A 12440-nucleotide genomic window follows, 5' to 3' on the forward strand; every position below is an offset into this window, starting at 1 on the left:
ATCAGATTTCTTTTTGTTTGGTCAAAGTCTTTACGTAGTACCTAATTCAGCATCAATGAGCGCGTAAATTATTAGGTATCGAGGTAAAAACAATTCTTTACTACTGCAGTAAGAAAGCTCAGAAAGACAGGAAAAGAGCCTAAACGTAACCGGTTATTAAGTTAAAAAGTAGCGTTGGTTTCACGTCATTGAATAAATAATAATTTTTCTACAATCACTTGTCTCTTTAATTATTGGAATATTGTAAACAAGAAAAATACAGCACAAATAGAAATCTTCTGGAATCCCATCTGTATGAATTTTTATACAACAAAAGAGATTTTCTTTGAAAATTTTTCAGGGCACTACAAGGCCATTACAAGAACTGATATAATTGTTAATTCTGTTGTTTACAAGTAGTAAATTTTTTGCTCGCTTTTAAAAATCTTTTTAAAGTATTTAAAAATTTTCTAATAAATTTATAATCTACTAATAAATTGCTTCTTAATTTTTAAAATATATGTTAAGCTGATATCCATAACATATCGGCTTCATTAAATAAAAATTGATGGCAGAAGTGGTGGTAGTATAACAATAAATAAGAAATAGTTTAACTTTTATTAATCGCTGCAACAACTAGAAAAGTAAATGTAAATAATATAAAAATAAGTTATTTTTATGTATATATGAACTGTTTTATTAATTTATAATGAATAATAATTTATAAAATAAAGAGTTTAAGTTAAACAAAATGTAGAAAGTACTTTTCAGTTACCTAATTTAAAAATTAAAATAAAAAATGTATTTATTTGTTAGTAAGATACCAAAAGGACAAGTCTGAACATGTTTGCACGTAATTTGGAGAAACATAAACGAAAGAAAGTTTGTTGTACGAAAAACAACCAGCTAACGTTCGTATGGAAGACGCTGCTATGTCATATTTTTAGGAAAGGCGGATCGTGGAGTCTAAGCAGTGCCATTATAAAGGCGCGTGCGCTTCAGTCTAGTGGTGGGGAATGAATTCTACAACACTCCGGTTCAGTTGTGTCTCAGCGGAGAAACGTGATATATCGTGTAGTGTTGTTTGTCATCGTAATAAACGTCGAAGCGTAACATCGCCCACGTGTTTTTATGAAAGACGAGTATGATTAAGATAATGATAAATGATTGTATTTAGTGTTTTTTTGTTTCTATGGTGAGAGTGTACATTTTACTGAAATGGCTGAAAAGAAATCAACCGCTTCAAGACCAGGACGTTATCTTAAAATTGGTATTTTTCAGCTGGTCACTCTTATGTGCCAAGGTAAAAGAAAGCTTTTTTTCATAGTATAAAATACAGTAGAGTATAGCGATACCTTGAACGAACAATTAATACCAAGACGGAACATTGATTAATATTACGGGTAAATTATTAGAAAATGTTGTTAATTTATGTTGACAAAATCTATTGACATCTCATCTGTAGTTAAAAATTGATTGAAAAAATAAAACTATCTAATTTCTTGTTACATGAACACTTAATCACTATTCGGCGATGTGTTTAACAACATTAACAAAAGATTACATTTGTTGAATTTCCCTGAAAACAGAAAATTATAATGTAATTTGTTTCGGTAGTAATTGTGATAATCGTAATTATACAAATAAATATTAAACATGCTAGTATATCGTTAGTAGTAATGTTTTTATTTTTTCCATTTTTTACAAGGAAATTAATTTACAAAAAAAAATCAAGTAGTTTTTATATTACTTTAAAAGTAAATAAAGGTCGTTTACTCATGTTCTGTAGGCTTTACTAACCTTCAGAAAAAAATAAATATTAGCACTAGATACTTGCAGATTACATGTAGAGCGGATTTTTAAAAAAAATTAAAAATTCAAATATTTTTGTTTTATGAATTGCAATATTAAATTTTATTTGTTATCCGACTACCACTTCTGTACTGATTTAGTTTTTTACATATTGAAGCTGATACTTCTTTAATGTATTAGATTAACAACATATATATTTTTAAAAATTAATCAAATTTTATTAGAAAGTATTAAGAAAGATTTAAATATTTGAAAAAGAATTTAAAAAAATAAACAAAAATTAAAAATGTCCTTATAAGAAAATCGGTTTAGATAGTAATTATACCGAATAATTACTAATTATTTGTTATATATTATAGATGAAATGAAATGAAATCGGTCGAAAAATGCGTAATATAGATGTAACGACTGTATTACCAATAAACTCCATTATATTTTTCCTCCTTACAGGTAGTGCCCCGTTGTGGCGTATTCCTGCTAGCCTATTAAGAGTTAGCATCGAAAGGACTTCAGTGGACGGTCTGAAGGGGAATTACGTCGGGAGGACAGGCTTTATAAGCCTAGCCTTCCGCGGTCGGCCCATGAAATGGGTTCGATAACGCTGGTTTAACAACGGATTGGAATGCAATTAAATCCGTCTTAAATTCACTAAAATAATAATAGACAAAACTTGAAAATTAGATCCGAGATTAAAAAATAACCCTTTTAAAAAAACAAGCCCGATTAGAATGATCCAGCAGCAAGGGACTCTGTCCAGGTTCTGCGATAAAGTAGGGAGTAATAGACTCCTGCCAACTTTGCATTCCATTATATTTTCATAAGAGAAAAAATTTAGTCCTAAATAAAAAAATATATATAAATTCCGTTGTATCAAAAGTTGCAAAATTATTTTGACGTTCACGGCAAATTATTCCCGTTCTAAGAGGATCCTGTTGTGCTTTCGTATTTATATTTTATCAATTATTTTTAATTGATAAATAGTATTTTTCGACAAATCTATTAAAGTTCTCTTTCAGGAAAAATGTTATTCTGTTGATGAGATTTTAAATAATATTAATTAGATAATTGGGATGTTTCTACAAAAACCAAAGATTTTGCTTAAATAAATATTCAAATATTAACGACTTCAAAATTATTTTATTTTGATTTTGTATTCTATGGGCTTATTGGTTATTAGACTTCTAGCTTGGACATTTTTGGTCAACCAACTTTTTTCCACATAATCTTACATTGTTTATAATTTAATAATATTGCATATTATAATTCTATGCAGGTTACTGTAATTTATTTGCTATCAGAGGATTTGAAAATTTATTAACCATCAGTTAATTGATAAACTTTTTAACAAAATTAAAATCTTTATTAATTTTCTTAATATCATATTTATAATAGCTTTATAATCAATAAGTTAATTTTATTTAAAAAAAAAGGTATCATGGTAATCTTTCATATTCATAACGTATCATTTTCAATAAGTAAAAATTTAAATCATGGTAAACGTGGTGATCGATCGAATAAAAAATAAGACCCGAAAAATCCGATAGTGCAGAGTTAAATGTAGCTGGATTTTTTTTAAATTTAAAATTCTAATATTTCTATGCGTTTTTATTTACAAATAATTTAAAATTGATTAAAATTACATAAAATTATTGCTACAAAAAATAACTTTCTTCTTTTCATAATTGTTAACAACTATTTTTCATACATTTCACGTATTATATAATAGAATGTTACAGTTTCACGCTATACATAATATAATTTAGTCCTACGAGAAAGGATATTATTAGTCTTCAATTTATTTGTTTAATAAATTAAAAATAATTTTCAAATTTATTTTATTTATTTAAATATCCTTTTACAGAAATAATTTAACTCTATTGAAGGTGTTTACTATTAATTATATAAATAAGAAGTTTCTCTACCGTCGTAAAACGTCTGCGTGTTCAAATATTTTACAATAACCTCTTTTATGTAATTATTTTGTTTTGATTTCTTATATTTTTTTTATCATTTTTGTATCAAATTTGATTTTTTCGTTGTACTGCTGTTTTCATCAAAGGTTTGTCTAAAGTTTCTCTTGATCAATCCTGACGAACGCGTGAGTAATATTTTTCTATTGTCAACGCAATAACATACCAAACACTCCTCGAAAAATTATAGTTATATAATTAGATTAGGTTTGTGATCTATGTAATGAATTTAAAAAAGAATATTTATTCTCTTAGTGGTGTAAATAAATAAATGCTTTATCAATAAATAATAATATGGTATTTTTAAAATTATAAATATGAAAAGAAATTGTAGTAAAAATAGATTGATTTAAGTATATATTAATTGTTTAATAAATACATGAAATAACGCTGAAGTAGTTGTTTTTACTTGCACTAAGATTGTTTTTATAAAAGAAAATCATTTAATTGTATTTTGATAGGACTTTTTTTTAAATGGTTCGGTAATTCTATGAAAATAACATTGCTAGCATATGCGGCTCTTCTCATAAGCCGAAGTATTTTGTTGAGCTATATGAAATCAGTATTTGTTTTAATAGAAGTGATTGTTTTTTTAAGAATACGTGACAATTTTTTTAAACAAGATTGCACATTCATAAATATAAATACAATGATAGGCAGTTCTTTTTATTACAATTTAGCTTATTATCGTTGTAGTCATTTTTCAGTTAATTTTTTATGAAAATGAAACATAATATAAACATAATTTGCGGTAATAATGATTATTATTTATAGTTAAATCTAGATGTAGATTTATTTCACAATAACATGACTTAAATATTATTTTATAGAGATTTTGTTGTTTGTGGGTTATCGCTAAATAACTGATGAATCTGTACGGAATCGGAAAATATATTAACTTCAAGTCTAAGTTGGATGTTAGTGAATAAGGGTAATATATATAATAAGGGTAAGGGGAATATATATATATATATATATGTATGTGTGTGTGTGTATACCAAATCACAATGATGGTTGTTCACTGTGACGGCAGGGTTGTTAGATGGTTGATAGCTATTACACAACCAATTGCTCTTTTTGTTTCTTTTTTATTTTTAATAACAATCTACTAAATAAAATGTTGCAAGTATGAATATTTAATAAAGTTTTTACTTAAAATATTTACGTTCGAAATTAAATTTATTATCTTTAAATTAATTCAAAATAAATAAATATATATATATACATATATATATATATATATATATATATATATATATATATATATATATGAGACAAGTGCATTGTCAGAAAGATTTATTTTACTTTTGGACAATCATTATTAAGTCTACGGTGGTATTTTCATACGGTATGGGACTTTTTATTACGCATCTGAAAGTATGTTTATTTAAAAGCGCGTCATTCTGGCATAAGAAATAGATTAGATTTTATTGAATGGCTCTTGTTAAATTTTATAATATATTTTTCAATTAAATAGTTAATAAATAATTAATACTTTATAAAAACTCGATATACATATGTTTTTTTAAGCAAAAATTGTTAAAATATTCGTACAATTAGTTTTTCTTCTTATATATTTTTTTGACACACATCTTATTTTAAATCTACTCATAAATGATAGGAATACTATTTTTATTCATTAAAACTTTATTTCAGTAGATTAAATTAATATATATATATATATATATATATATATATATATACACCAGATAGTTTTTATTTCAGTTAGAAAGGTGGAGAAAAACGGTAACTTAATTTTTCGTTTTTTAATACAATATTATTTAATCATATTTTTAATGAATTACAGAATAATAAGATAATATAAGAAATAAAACATGTAGATGATACTGTAGGTTAAAAATGATTTATGTGTAAACATAAGCAAGAGTAAAATCTATCACAAATTATGTATTTTATATTACAAATTAAAAATTTTTTAATCGTAAGATTTAATATAAGGATAGGGAAAATGATTTGTTGTCTGATTTTTAAACCAAATATGAATAAAAAAATGGTGTTCACTTCAAGCCGCGTATTTATTTTTTAAAGTGATAAAAGAGAATATTGTACTTACGCATTAACGCCACCGCAGCTACAGCTTTATTTAAAATCAAAGTAATCAATCGGATTTCGATGGAAAATTAAGTCTCTTTATTATTTTTAATAAATGGTTATTTATATTTATTTATTTTATAAATATAATTTAACCAAACTTAACCTACGCTCGCTTCGCTCGCTAACCTTTGACTAATTAACACCGTAATGTTTTGAGTATTTATTTAATAAATTCAGTAATTATTGCAATTATTTATTATTTAAATAATCAAAACACTCCTGTTAATTAGTCAAGGTTAGCGAGCGAAGCGAGCGTAGGTTAAGTTTGGTTAAATTATATTTATAAAATAAATAAATATAAATGACTATTTATTAAAATTAATAAAGAGACTGTTTTGAATCTATGTTAAACTCTTATCGGCCCATCGAAATCCGATTGACTATTTTGTTTTTAAATAAAGCTGTAGCTGCGGTGGCGTTAATACGTAAGTAACGAGAATATTTTTCATGATATGGACCGATTTCAAGAATTGTTTTTACTTTGTAGAAGCTCTGGTTTCTTATGTTGTTTTTTATAGGTAACTGGAAATTTTTTAATAAATCCCATATATACTTCACGATGCAAAAGGCATTATTGAAAACTATTTGAGCACATATCTGGTTCACGTTGCCCGGGATGCAGAAAATTTAATTTTTTTTAAATCTTTGATTAAATTATTTAAAATTATTGATGTATATTGTTTCTGTAAAACTAAATATTTTTGTTATATTTCAAATGAAGTAGTGGAAAGAATTTTTTGTTAAGTTGTTCGGTAATTTATTAAAAACGGAAATGGAAGAAAAGAGCTTCATAAGGCATTTTCTCGGAAGCCGAAGTATTGTGTTAACAGTTGTATTATTTGATTTAATGGAATAGGTCGTTTTTGTTTTTTTAGTAGTTCTGTTATCTTGTTTGAAACAGTTTTTATTTATTTGTGTTTTAATTTTTTTTTTAATCAAAGATCGCATATTTATAAACTTAAGGATATATATATATATATATATATATATATATATATATATATATATATATATATATGGACTACGAAATGATAGTGGCATTAATAGTAATTAAGTGGAATCAATAAAAAATACAGTAAAATAATAATTTGTGTTGCTTCAGTTGAAATTATTTGCCTGTTTATGTTTTTTGTATACGTAAAACAAAGATGAAGAAAATTCAGAATTATTTAATCATAATAATATTAAAACTTAAAAAATGATATAATTAATTTATCAAAAAAACTCTTACATGGGTTGTTATTAAAATATCTTTTATATTAAAATTATCATCGGAGAAAATTAGTTAAGGTCTTTTTCATAGTTGACTATTTTGCTATCTAATAAGAACACGGTTGTTTTTTTTTCTTGAAGCATAGATAGCTTATATGTAAATATAATTTTGTGGTAAATATAATAGAATTTTTAAATGATTAACATTTATATTAATTCGTATTTATGGATGCTATATGCTAGTCTTACAGGCTGTATTTGTATACGCTTTCTGACTTGTGGACGCCTAGGAATCTTGTAGAAAAAATTTATAGATATCATAGTAGTAATGACAATCGTTTTATTTAGGCGGTTTAAAGCTATGTTATAGTGATGCGTTATGAATTAAAGCCTATACTCTTCAGAAAATCATCAATTCAGTTCAACTGTTTAAATAAAGTTAAGTAGTCGTAAAATTTTATGTAGTTATATTTCGTGATATTCTGCAAATCATCAATAACTAGAATTTTCTAATCGAATCATTAGGTTGTAAGAAAATAATTTCTACACTATGTACTATATTTCCTAGTATACTTGTATAGTATAGTATATTACCTGTATTTACTTGTTTTGCTTAGAATAAGAACCTTAAGAAAATATACAGTAACTAAACTTGTATTTGTAACAATGGTAATTATTATTGATTTTTTTCGAACCAATTGAACAAATGATTTACCATTTTATTCACAAAGAAAGAATTAACATTGTATGTGATTAAGCAATTCAATATAACTAATACATAAGGAGCTAATAAGTAAATAAGTATTAATGATTAAACTATTTAAATGGCTGCCATTTTGAAATCTTTAAAGTTAAAATTTTCAAATGTTTTTTATTTTGTAGAAATTGTTAACGAAATCGAAGCGATAACGCTTCGTTTTCGAATATTGTTTGCGAAAAATTTCGCTCGAATTTTTACTTTATAAAATAATAAAATGAAGTTTCACTAAAATTCTTGGAACTTAGGAGTCAATTTGATTCCTAATTAATTTGATTATTTGGTTTTTGGTCTGGAAAATTAATATAAAACATAAAAAATTATATTTTAAGACACTTTTTTAGATTTGACGTACAATAATTTTGCAGTAAAAAATTAAATTTTACAGAAAAATTGATTGTGAGAAAGTCTGTGGACCGAACGTTGAGGTAAAGAAATAAATTGTTATTAAAAACAAAACGAACTAAAAATTTGGTAGAAAATTACTGTAATATAAATTTTAAACTTTTTTTTTTTTTATTAAATAAGTCTTCTTATTTCATATATTCTTCTTCCTGTTGTTGCTTACGTAAATTTTCTCAGAATTAAATTCTTTACAGGTTTGATGTATTTATTGGCAATTTACCGTAGTTATTGTTTGTCTTACCTAAATTTGATTTTTGTGACACCAATTTTTTTTTAATGTTTTACTAATTATTTTCTCAATAATTACAAGATATGCAGTTTTTAGGCCTATTTTACATTTCTTCAGGTCGAAATCCATATGTAGCCATCGAATTTACTTCTTAATTTATGTTGCAAGTATTTAAATATAGCTTTAAATTAAATAGCGAAATATAAGAAAATATCTTCGAAGGAGGTGCAGGACAAAATTTTTCGCAAGGTATAATTCAAAAACGAAGAGTCCTCGATCTCATGTTTCTATGAACCTTTTTTTATTTTCATTTGTAGATGTCCTGAAATTCTGTTTATTCGTGAGATACAAAATATATAAATTGGTTAGGATGGCCGTTATTAAAATTCTATTTTATATTATGTTTTTAATTAAAGAATAAAAACGTTTTTGTGTAATTAGCGTTGGAGATATTTAATTTTACCTTAATTGACTTTTATTTTTTTTTAAATACCTCTTTGTAATCCTTCGGCAAGTTTTCATTTTGTTAAATTAAAACAGTTAAATAAAATTGTTGTTTAAATTATTATTTAAAAAAAAGCTTCATAAAAACAATTAACTGTATATATTCTGTGCAGTATATGTAATATATATATATATATACGTATGTATACTACATATACACATTCTATATGTATGCCAGCGTTTTGGGTGTTTTACGCATATATGAATGTATAAATGTCATATAGGAACACGAAACCATACAATAAACGTAGGTTAATAACAGTGGTACTGTTAAATTTATGTATCTTGACTTCCCCCTTAAAAAATATATCTTTTTGCCTCATTCCCATCTTTTTATTTTTATTTTACAAAGATCTTATAATAGGGACCATAGAATGCGTATTGTGTCACCCAGGTATTGTATATCTATTGAATGCGTAATTATGTCATAACATAATTATGTATGCACGAGCAATCTCAACTTCTTTTTAACTAATTAATTTTTACTTCGTACAAGGAAGTATTGTGATCGCAAAAATTTCGACTTTCAGGTTTTAAGGAAATATTCATTTTGATCATCCCTGAATCTATTTTGACTATTTTCGGCGTGACGTCTGTACGTGTCTCGCATAATTCAGAAACGATAAGTGTAGGATATTGGCCCATCGGATCGAATCAGATTTTCATCTACCTTTTTTTTTTAATTTAAATATATTGATTTATTAATAATTATTAACTTCTGGTTGTAAAAAAATTTTTACGATGAATAATATTTTAATAACAGAAAAAAAATGTAAAAATATCAGAAGTTATTAATGAAATAAAATTTTATGTACTTTTCATTAAAAAAAAAAAAAAAAAAAAAAATGTGTATATGTAATTTAATAGGCGTACGTGAGCCCACATCAGATTTTTTTTATGTTATCGGCCTTTATATGAATGTTTACATATCAATTTATTTTGTAATGTAATAAATATGTTATTATTAACTTAAATATCATACTTTGCTATTATATATAAAAGTATTAAAATGATAAATTATTAATATTTAAATAAAATTTTAATAAACGACTAGTTATGAAAATATTGTAAATGTTAAACACTAAAACCTTATATTTCGTTTCGATATCTCGTCACATATCTTTCACGTTGCTACGAGGGAACAGTCCGCTTGTTTATTAAAATAACGTTGAGGTCCAGTGAAAAATACAGCAAGATTTCTTTATCTACATCTAGAAATGAAATTTACGGAACACATCACATCGACAAAAAAACAAAGTACAGTGAGCACAATGAAAATAAAAGCTTATGTTTGAGAAGGTCGAGACTACATTATTACCGAACCTGAAAACTTTATCACACATCTATCTAATACTACAACAATAAAAATCGTTGTACGTTATATTTATTATCGTTTACATGTTTTAATTGTTATAATTCATTTTACGTAATTAGTATTAATAATTCAATAATTAAAGATTGCAAAGCAAGAATTTCAATTTAGGTGTATTTAAAAAAAAAATTAACTAGTGCTTGAATTTATGTTGTATCCGTAATTCATTAAATTAGATGTATAATTATTACGGTAAAATTTTTTTTTGTACAATGTTAGAACATTTTAATATTTAGAATGTTCAAATTCTTTTTTTTACGATTGTTTTTATTTTTATTTTTATTGTTAACACTTAGTTGAAATTTCCTGTGCAAGTTCACCATTTTTCGTTCTTCATCGGAACATTCACTTTGATTACCAGATCAAATATTATCTAGATGTATGATATATTTTCCGTCATTTTGTCGATTTGCGGTTTAATCTTCTTATACTCAGTTTCAGCTTTTTTTTTTACATGTTCGCAATATGGTTTTCAATCATCCTTATTCATTTCATTCATGTCTTGCTCAGCTAATTTTTAATATCTGACATTAAAAATGTTATGTTATTACTACCAAAATTTATTTTTACAGCCGAACATACCATCTCAATAGGATTTGAATCGGGGTGGTAAGATGGAAGTCGCAGAACTGATTCCCGTGTTTTTTTTAATAGTTCATCAAAATGATACTTACTTCAATTTCTGTGTGATTTAATTACGTCATAAAATTGTGGTTTTAACATTACTTTATTAAACAGAATATTGTTATTTTTTAACCAATTAATCATGAAACATTTCCTACCACTTGAACTCGGAGGCTTTTCTAGAAGTGAATCGTGGTATGGCGCATTATCGATAACAACTACTGATTGGGGGAAGATCAGGGATTAATCTTTTAGATGCTCACTTCATAAAATTGATGTTGATGACGCTGTCCTCATAGTCACCGCTTTTGGAACTTGTTTATAAGTTAACTTCGGTTTCGGAATGAATCCCCATTTCCCTTCTAGCGTGGATTATGATTAACCGATCACTTTTATTAATCGGCACTTTTATTCCACCATTGTCATTCGACCAGGATTTTGTCGTCGATTGGGACGTTAAAATGTACAATTCATCCAAATAAACAGTTGAAAAATTTTATTATTATCAGTTCTACACCACTTAAACCCTAACTCTTTCGGGATAGCTGCTAGTGTAGTTCTAGAACCTTTAAATTGAATACTCTTTTGAAGTTCTTCACGTAAGTTATTTAATGTAGGCAGTTCATTATGTTTTCCGTGAAACTCGTTAACAGTTCTTACAACGCATGATCAAAACTGTCTGATCCATTAACTGGTTTTAAACGTTGTTTATAATTTTTTGGTGTACTGAATGAGCACGACTACGATTTAAATTTAAGAAGATCCTGCTTTTCTTTTCGGATTTTTTTATCTTGTGATTTTAAAATCCAACAGGCTGCAGCGGTTCTTTCTTAATAGTTCTGAATGCGAATTAAATGTTTGTAATCTAATTTTCCTAACTTTGCAGCTTGTTCATTAAATTACATATATTTTAACTATTTCACGAGCTTGACTACGGAGCTTTTTGTTCTTAAGTGTGGATTTAAATTCTGCCATTACAAAAAAATTCACTTAAAAAAAACAAAAACCATACACATTTATTAATATGCAAAAACATTAACTAACATGCCGTACATTACAGAAGGAAACAAATATACCTTTCGTACCAGGATACGCCAAGAATTGAACTAAAGCTATTGAATATGAAAAGTAAATTTTAGTACTTACTGAATGTTAGTCAACAATGCGATACAAAAATTACTTAGCTATTCTTTGAATACCTTTTTCTTTTTCCTGTTTAGCCTCCGGTAACTACCGTTCAGATATACTTCAGAAGATGAATCAGGATGATATGTACGAGTGTAAATGAAGTGTAGTCTTGTACATTCTCAGTTCGGCCATTCCTGAGATGTGTGGTTAATTGAAACCCAACCACCAAAGAACACCGGTATCCACGATCTAGTATTCAAATCCGGTGTAAAAATAACTGGCTTTACTAGGACTTGAACGCTGGAACTCTCGACTTCCAAATCAGCTGATTTG

The 12440-nt window shown here is 26.2% G+C and overlaps 1 protein-coding gene across 2 annotated transcripts in view; it reads left to right on the plus strand.

Moving 5' to 3' along the window:
- Window positions 1-1026: 1026 nt before the first annotated feature.
- DIP-delta (Dpr-interacting protein delta) overlaps window positions 1027-12440 on the plus strand; it is a 1030723-nt gene continuing 1019309 nt past the window's right edge. For both annotated transcript variants that reach the window (XM_075358853.1, XM_075358852.1), the window contains exon 1: window positions 1027-1282. In XM_075358853.1, coding sequence (XP_075214968.1) covers window positions 1198-1282 — 85 coding nt within the window. In that variant the 5' untranslated portion in view covers window positions 1027-1197. The remainder of the gene's footprint in view (window positions 1283-12440) is intronic.

This window comes from Lycorma delicatula, chromosome 3 (assembly GCF_047948215.1).
Source record: "Lycorma delicatula isolate Av1 chromosome 3, ASM4794821v1, whole genome shotgun sequence".
Taxonomy (NCBI): Eukaryota; Metazoa; Arthropoda; class Insecta; order Hemiptera; family Fulgoridae; genus Lycorma; species Lycorma delicatula.